The 8,853-nt window shown below is 43.6% G+C and overlaps 1 protein-coding gene across 1 annotated transcript; it reads right to left on the bottom strand.

Annotated features, from left to right (window-relative positions):
• Window positions 1-1,762: 1,762 nt before the first annotated feature.
• On the bottom strand, window positions 1,763-6,080 carry LOC141787935 (immunoglobulin superfamily containing leucine-rich repeat protein 2-like). The gene is made up of 2 exons (XM_074666686.1): window positions 5,753-6,080; window positions 1,763-4,207 (listed from the first exon to the last, which is right to left on the bottom strand). Exon 2 carries the CDS (start codon window positions 4,197-4,199, stop codon window positions 2,046-2,048), a length of 2,154 nt encoding a protein of 717 aa, XP_074522787.1. The 5' UTR covers window positions 4,200-4,207; window positions 5,753-6,080; the 3' UTR covers window positions 1,763-2,045.
• Between the last annotated feature and the right edge of the window lie 2,773 nt (window positions 6,081-8,853).

Here is an 8,853-nt window from a genome sequence, read left to right as displayed (position 1 = left end):
CTGTGCATGTTGATTAATCTTGGTTTGCAGTTGTGGTTCAGTTTACCTCACACTTATTACACTGATGGGACTTTTTATGTAACATCAGGTCGGTCGGTGTCAGTGTTTCCAAAGAGCTCTACGTGAAGTTCAGTGGGTTCTTTTTCAGAGCAAGCTTACAGCTTATTGCACACATGTCACGTGTCCCTTTTCAGTTGTCCAGGGTGAAAACACGTTTGTATACGAAGCCAAAACAAACCAATCATACACAGATTGTGTTTACAGGCTGGAAGTTAAGGTGCCATGATTAAAAACAAACAAATAAACAAACAAACAAAACTCTGCATTGAGGTTGTACGTGTGACTTTGCAGCCAAACTAAAAAGTGTCCCTTTTACAGAGGTTGGAAAATGTGGTCACCTGAATCGTTCTTAGCAGCTACAAAGAAAAAAATTAAATCTAAAATCCACTGAAAACAAGTTCTGCCTTAAATTTCTTCATTTTTCCCAGCTAACAGAGCTATCCAATAGCTGTTATGTCAGCTCATGTCATTAGCTAAATGTTACGTTAGCTACATACCTTTTAATTAAGTTGGCTTTTGGTTTTACAATCTGGAGAACACGTTAGTTAAATAACAAGGTATCTGTTATACCAGTTTATGCTAATGTTAGCTGGTGTACAGCTAGTACAGCTGGCCAGAAAGGCTTCTGTCATGTCAGTAAGCTTATGCTAATATTGGCTAGCTAACAGTCATGTCACTAAGCGGAAAATATATATATTTTTATATCATTAAGTTAATGATATCTAGATAAAAAGCTATTCTGATGTCAGTAAGCTAAAAGTAATGTTGTTCAGATTTTACTTTGCCCATGATGAAACGAGCTGACGAACAGCTGTTCTTGACTGGTGACTAATCCAGGGTGTACCCGACCTCTTGCCCTTAGACCAGGGATGTCCAACTCGTGCCATGGAGGGCCAAGAGGCTGCAGGTTTTCCTTCCAACCAAGAACTCCACCAGCTGATTCCACTGATTACTTCACCTTCAAGCAGAGAGCAGGGGCTAATCAGTGGAATCAGCTGGTGGAGTTCTTGGTTGGAAAGAAAACCTGCAGCCTCTTGGCCCTCCATGGCACGAGTTGGACATCCCTGCCTTAGACAGATCAGATAGGCCCCAGCCACCCACAAACATGAACAGGACAAGAAAAACACGCACAGGAAACAGACGGACATCTGACAGGCCAGTAACCAAGAGTAATGTCAGCCAGGTGACATAACTTCCACCATGGTATTAAAGTTGGCTTAGATGTTGTGTTGGTTTATGAAAGCTGACTTACAGTTATGCCAGTTGTCCAAAATTATTTCTGTTGGGTCAGTCAGCTGAAATTAATGTTAGATATATGATTGTTGAGTGTGATCACTGCTGGTTTTACAAACCTGCTAACAGCTATATCAGTTAGCTAAACAGATATCTGTAATATCATTCAGTAAATGCTGGCTAGCTTCCTCGTCCAACCCTGTCCAAAGAAAATGATCACATGATCCAGAAAATACTTTTTTAAATCAGTGTTTCCCAGTCCTGGTCCTGGGGACCCCCTGCCCTGCATGTTTTAGATGTTACCCCACTCCAGCACACCTGATTCAAATGAATGGCTCGTTATCAGGCTGGAGCAGAGCTCGATGACGAGCTGATCATTTGAATCAGGTGTGTCGGAGTCGGGAAGATAAAAAACATGCAGGGCAGGGGGTCCCCAGGACCAGGGTTGGGAAACACTGATCTAAATGATGCAGCCAACCGGCCACAGTCTTTATTACCACTGAAATCAGGGAATAAATGCTCTAAGAAATGATTGTCTATTACTGGAAATGTTTCAGTGTAAACTTAGACTTAGACCATGAAAACCTGAACAGTCTCCATAAACCACAGCCCTCTGCTACCTGAATGTTCAGTTCAGGTAAAAATGAACTTAATTAACCGGCACAAACAAAGGAAGAACCCGTCTCCCCCCATAAGTAAATAAAAACAAATGCAATGATAGTTTCCAAAACAAAAACAATCAGGTTTTTTCTTCAGTTGTTTGTGATATTCACAGCTTCTGCTCCCAGAGGAAGCCTGTCGCTGTACTCTGACCCTACCTCACAGCTGTCGAGATTTCCTCGGCACTGGGACAAAGAGAAGGACTCAGTCATGATGCTTTCTTCAGTGTCTGGCTCTTTCACCCCGTCACCGCTCTCTGTCTCCGTCTCCCCCTCCTCCTCATCCAGCTGGCTGTCGTTGATCTTCCTCTGGGAACCAGTGTGAGGTGCGTGCAGGTTGAAGTTAACAGTGAGGTTCCTCTCCACGTGGTACTGATCTTTTGCTTTCATGATGAGCTTGTAGGTTTTGCTGCGATATTTGTACACCAGATGGAAGCAGGTTGCACCGAGGAGCGGTACGGTAGACACGGTAAGGAGGCAGATGCTGACGGAGATGATGATGAGGAGGTTGGGTACCCTCCTCCTGGTGGCGAAGAGAACCTGGACCTCGCAGTCTTCGCCTCGATAGGTCAGACAAAGGGAGTAGTTGGTACCAGGGCGTAAATCGCTGAAAGTATATGTGTTGACTCCTTCTTTGATCCTGGACCACTGCACGGCTGAGTGTTTGCGGTCTGCAGTGACACACAGATACAAACCGTTTGATTGACGATGTTCTGAAAAGTTTGAGGTGCCTCCCTGTTCCTCACTGTCATTGTCCACGCCCTCAGATGTGGCGTCCGAGTCATCTCCATCAGTGCTCTTATCTCTGGGAATAAGAAGAGGATTGAGCCTTACTGTTGCCTCTGTTTCTGACACCCCCAACGCAATGACGCCAAAGTCAAAAGTGTACTGCTTAACATCCTCAAAGCTCCCATTAAGGACGTGGCTCGAGACATATCTTGTGTTTGCTGTCAAGCCACATTTGCTTGTCTGAAATGGATGTTGGGTTTCCCCCTGAGAGGACTTGATCTCAGCTGTTGGCGCCAAATTAGGCTCAGTCGTCATGAAGTCCTTTCTCTTTAAATCAGGAGGTGAATCAAAAACAGGAATTCTTCCAGTTGTCTGATGAATAAATGGAAGAGATTTTGTGAAAATGAAGCTTGTGGTCAGTTCCTCTCTGGGTGTTGTGATCAGTTGTGTTTGGGGAGTTGGCTTCGGTAAGGCCACCACCTCCACTGATCTTGAATCTTCGGCTCTTCCAAACTCATTTGTAGCCGAGCAGCTGTAGTTGCCGCTGTCTTTCTTTCTGAGGTGCGTGATGATCAGAGTCCCGTTATTGAAGACTTTCACAGGATTATTGGATCGCAAAGAGTTCTCATTTGGTTCATCTGGGCCATCCTCTGTAAAAGACAAAGCTACCTGTTGCCTCTGGCTCCTGCTCTGAATGCTCCACATCACCAGCGGCTTTGGGTTTCCTGTGAATTCACAAGTCAAGACCAAGAAACTTCCCTCCTGGAGAGATGCGTTATGGATCTCTGGCTTTGCTCGTATTATGACTTTGGGGCCGGTGCATATTAATTTTGGTAATTGTCCGATGACTACCCCTTTGAGTTTCTCTGGAGAGGAACATCTGATCTCATCCTGCTCTGGGACTGAGATGGTTGTCACTGAAATCCAGTCTCTCAGCCAGTCAAGGGAGCAGGTGCAAGCAAAAGGGTTTCTGAATATCTGCAAATGGGTCAGGGACACCAGACCGTCAAACGTCCCCTCAGTGATGCTTGTAAACCTGTTGTTATTGAGCCGGATGGACCTTAGACTTCTGAGGCTGGCGAAGGCGTCCCTCGGCAGGTGAGACATCTCGTTGTGGTTCATCTTCAGCAGTTGAAGGCTTGTGAGGTTCTGCAGATCCTCCCAAGGAAAGTCAATGATTTTATTGTGACTGACATCAAAGTTTCTCAGGTGAACCAGCGGTGAGAGAGCTCCTTGTTCGATGACGACTATCTCATTGTTTGCCATCCACAGAGACAGCACTCCCGTCACATTGTCGAAGCTCCCAGACGGTACCAGACTGATTCTGTTAGCAGAAAGACTCACAGTCGTAACGTTGGGAGGCAAACCATCTGGCATCTCAATCAAGCCTTTGTAGGAGCACTCAGCAGAATGACGGTTGTGTTTATCTGAGCATGTGCAAAGCTCAGGGCAGCCCAGTCCTGGGGTGAAGACTGAGGTGACCCACAAAGAGATGAAGAGGACGACCGTGACTTCCATCTTCCCTCCTGGAAATCAAAGTTCAAGTCCATCAAATCAATTAAAACCAATTATTATTAAGTAGAAAAACAACAAGCTGGTCTATCTTACAATTAATTAAACACTTTTGAGGGAAATTTTTTTTTTACAAAATTGGGAAAAACATCTATATTTTGGAGTTTGGGTTAATATATTAAATGGATACTTTATGTCCAAAAAAGAAATATAGTAATTTTATTATGATTTAAGACAGAAATGCAAGAAAAATCAATATCAGAGAGGCATAAATATTCAACCACGGTTAATTTTGCTTAAAAATGCCATCTAAATATTTAACTACAACTACAACTACTAGCCATTAAAGTTTCTTTTTATGCCACTATTGTAGCTGGAACTCAGGTTACTCCTAATACAGAGCAGGTAGTATACAGATGTTTTACATTAATATATTCGGTCAATGTTTTGGTGATTTTTTTTTTTTTTTGGAAGGCTTCCAGCTTAAAAGCTTCAATTTAATGACCAAGAAAACACATAAAACACATGGGAACTTACTCTCATATTTCTATTCATAACATTATTTTTACTGATTTAGATACCTTTTATCTCCAGATCTCTGTTTTATTCTGCAGTTTATGAAACCTTTTCTTATTCAATATTTCCTTTTTTTTCTCTTAAAACTCAGAACATATAAAGCAAAAGACACAAAGGTAAACATCATCAAATGTCAGTAGATATAAAATCTTTTAGGGGCATATATTTAAAAAAATGTATACAAAATTATTTGTTCAATACAAACCAATAAACAAATAAGATTTTCTTATTAATACAAAAGAACATGAAAGAAGTTTGGTCAGGACAAAGAAATAAATAGTCAACTGTAACACATTTCTCACTGGTTTGTCATTCTTTCAAAATAACTTCATTCATCCCTCCTCATTATCCCATTTTTATTGTCACATTCTCTGACAGGTTATTGCTCTCATTTGACTCAGTTCTCCCCTCTGATGAGCCGTGTTAGTTTGATATTATCTGCCGGGGCAGCTCTGAGAGACAGAAAGGCCCTGTTGTGTCTGGGAAATCAGACACTCATAGAAACATTTAAGACTGGTGCAGAAGCCGTCTCAGAGCTCACCGTCACACCAGCTGGGTTATTTTTTGCCTTGAGGCTTTGTGAATGCTCCTAAGCTGATAACAGAAACGAGACCTACTTTTAGTTGAAATCTGACACAGAGAAGCTGAATATTGCTCCTCACAGAAGCTTCTAGTTTCACACTACGCAGCAGCCGCAGGAGCATCTGTCCTTGGAGCAGAGAGCAGCCGCATGTCTGCTGTTTGTTTACAGCTCTCTGCTCAGCTGCATGAAGCGCTCAGCCCTGTGTGCTGATAAAAACCCACACACCAAACTCTGCGACCTTCACTTTGTGTGTAGAGGACTCTGACATGTGTGACATAATTTGTCACTCTGAGGTTCTATTTCAATAAAGTTAGAGGAAACTTTCTTATTCTCTGTCGCCATCTTGGCTCTGAGATCCCTAACATCCCTGAAAAAGCCCGAGACAGTGCGAACAGCTTACCTGCGTCTATCTTTATGTAAGAGCACAGATCTGCTTCGTCAGTCGGTGTTGGCAGTCAGAGCAGTGCAGTGAACAGAGCAGCGCAGGAAACACACAGCTCAGAGTCTGAGGATGAAGCTGTGTCCGTCTCCCCTTACATCAGGGAGACACGCGTGTCCTCTGCAGGGTTTCTCTTTTCTGTGGATATGTATGTGTCATGCTGACAGTCATCTCCTCCTCCCCATCCTGTCCGCTTTCTCTCTCCTCTGCTCTCCTCTGCTCTCCTCTGCTCTGCTCTGCTCTGCTCTGCTCTCCTCTCCTCTGCTCTCCTCTCCTCTCCTCTCCTCTCCTCTCCTCTCCTCTCAGCTCTGAACAGCAGCATCGACGTTTTCCAAAAAGACTTAAAGGGGAAATGACAAACGATGTGACTGATTCTGATCTTCAGGGGGCGATGAAAGGGCTTAATGATATTTTATGCAGTGACCACAAATATTGGTGCCACCTTACAGACAAAAAACAGTTACACATGAATACTTGCACACCCTACCCCTCACTCTGCAGCTTGGTTAGAACCCACACCTTCAAAAATTGAATAAAACTACCTAACTATCTAACTAACTAACTAACTAACTAACTAACTAATTAACTAACTTACTAAATAAATAAATAAATAAATCAAGAAGTACATAAAGCTTTCTTCTCTAGAGCTGGTTTTTTACAAGTACAATTGTTTAACAGATCACATTTGAGCTATGGCTAAAAATCATGTCATCTCCAACAACAACAACAACAACAACAAAAATAATAATAATAATTATTATTATAAAAATGATAATAATATCGAAGGAATGTAGTTTATAATAAAAAAAACATTATGTAGAATGTTGATAATATCCAACTTTTGCCACACAATACCTGGGGTCAGGTATCTGTGGACACTATGCTATTCCAATGTCATCCAGTATTACTTAAACATTCTGTATTCCCATATATAAGGGTTAGGGTTAGGGTTAGGGTTAGGGGTTAGGGTTAGGGGTTAGAGTTAGGGTTAGGGTTAGGGGTCAGGGTTAGGTTAGGGTTAAGGTTAGGGTTCGGGTTAGGGTTAGGGTTAGGGTTAGGGTTAGGGTCAGGTTAGGGTTAGGGTTAGGGTTAGGTTAGGTTAGGGTAGAAAAGAGTAGCACGATAACTCCCCCCACACCCGTCCAACGACTGGGGTGGTTGAAATGGGCGAGTCAGAGGCAATGCACTGGGTTAGGGTTAGGGTTAGGGTTAGGGTTAGGTTAGGTTAGGGTTAGGGTTAGGGTTAGGGTTAGGGTTAGTGGGTTAGGTTAGGGTAGAAAAGAGTAGCACGATAGGGTTAGGGTTAGGGGAGGGAAAATTTTGGATCACGCCATCCGAAGGATGGCGTGATCATGCACACGCCATCCAGGTCACCACGGGTCCAGGTTGGGGTTGGGGCGGGTTCTGAAAATTAGGGTTAGGGTTAGGGGTTAGGGGTTGAGGGTTAGGGTTAGGGGTGAAGGGTTAGGGTTAGGGTTAGGGTTAGGGTAAGGGTTAGGGTTAGGGTTAGGGTTAGGGTGAGGGTTAGGGTTAGGGTTAGGGTTAGGGTTAGGATTAGGGTTAGGGTTAGGGTTAGGGTTAGGGTGGGGGGAGGGGGGTGGAGTGGGGGGAGAAAAAGAGAGGGGGGGGCCAAAATTAGGAGTGAAAAACAGAGAGGGATTATACACTCAGGGGGTTAAGGTTAGGTTCAGGCTAGGGGCGGAAGTAAACCCTCTCATTAAGCCCTGTGGGGTAAAAAGTATCCAGCTGACTGATCCAGCCTCTTTCAGCCCTCCTCCTCTGGGCTGTGGACCAGTGCGGGTTGCACTGCAGGACAGAGGCCTGGACAGACTCCCACCCATGGGCTATGAAGTGTCGGACCACGTGACGGTCAGTGTTCTTGTGTCTCAAGATGTTGTGTTTGTGTGCTACAAAGCGTGTGTGTAGTGGGAGACGTGTCTCTCCAACATACCTCAAACCACACATTCTGCAGGTGATCAAGTAGACACAATTCCTGGAGGAAACAGTACCATATGCAGCTGTAGGGTAAACACTTCTATGATGAGAGTCATAAACCCATTTATTTTGTTTGAAAAAATCATGTCTGTTTGTCCTGTGTTTGTCTTTAGGGTGGGAGTCTGTCTTAATCGCCGCCCTCACCAGGTAATCCCTCAGGTTTTTGTTTTTCCTAAAGGCAGCAATAATTCTGATCGTCCCCTGTGATTGCTGTGTGCTCATAATTAGTTCCAAATTGTTTTTGATGTTTTTGACCAGCTTCACCGTGGATGGGGAGAAGGTGGTGACAAATGGGAGAGCGGTGGAGGTTGCCATGGGCCTGCTCTGCTGGAAGGATTTAAAGCAGTTTCTGAGAAAGGTCCTGGAGTACCCTCTGGTGGACAAAGCGGAAAACAACACCCCAGTGGCCTGCTTGAAGTCCTCTGTTTGTGTACATATTCTGTGGAAACGTAATAGTTGTGATTTAATTAAACCAGCAAAAGTGTGTCTGGGGTGATGGCTGCTTTTGTGCAATAATGCATGTGTGTCTGTGTCTTTGAAGTACACTTTGATGTCTAATTGATTGTTTGAGGTGAATTTAGGTCCTTTAAAGGTTGTGGTATCCAGAAAGTTCACAGAATCAGGGTCAATGGTATATTTTAATTTTATGGAGGGATTGTGATTATTCAAAATGTTGAAGAAAACAATGAAATCCTCTTGGGAGTAGGCCCAAATGCCCCAGATATCATCTAGGTATCTGTAGTAGTGCAGGGGTTTTTTGCTGCACTTTTTGAGGGCCGCTGTCTCCCAGGAAGCCATGAAAATATCTGCATAAGCAGGGGCGAACTTTTTACCCATGGCAGTACCTTTAATCTGCAGGAAGTAATTCCCGTTAAATTCAAAATCGTTTCGGGTCAGATTGATCTCCAAGAGTTCTAGTAACTCCTTGTCAGGTCTCTTTTTTTCTTTAAATTTGTAAAAGGCCTCCCTCACGGCCTGAATCCCTTCTTTGGTTTCTATATTTGTATACAAGCTGTCCACGTCTATAGTGAAGAGCAGGGAGCCTGCAGGGATGTGGAGATCTTTGA

Source organism: Halichoeres trimaculatus, unplaced genomic scaffold (genome assembly GCF_033239565.1).
Source record: "Halichoeres trimaculatus isolate MK-OKI-2021-1 unplaced genomic scaffold, fHalTri1.1 fHalTri1_scaffold_3, whole genome shotgun sequence".
Lineage (NCBI taxonomy): Eukaryota > Metazoa > Chordata > Actinopteri > Labriformes > Labridae > Halichoeres > Halichoeres trimaculatus.
The sequence above is the reverse complement of the archived record's forward strand: the minus strand, read 5'-3'. Positions and strand labels throughout refer to the sequence as shown.

Excerpts from the sequence above, each read along its gene's own strand:
- LOC141787935 (XM_074666686.1), bottom strand. The coding sequence starts at position 4,199 with ATGGAAGTCACGGTCGTCCTCTTCATCTCTTTGTGGGTCACCTCAGTC.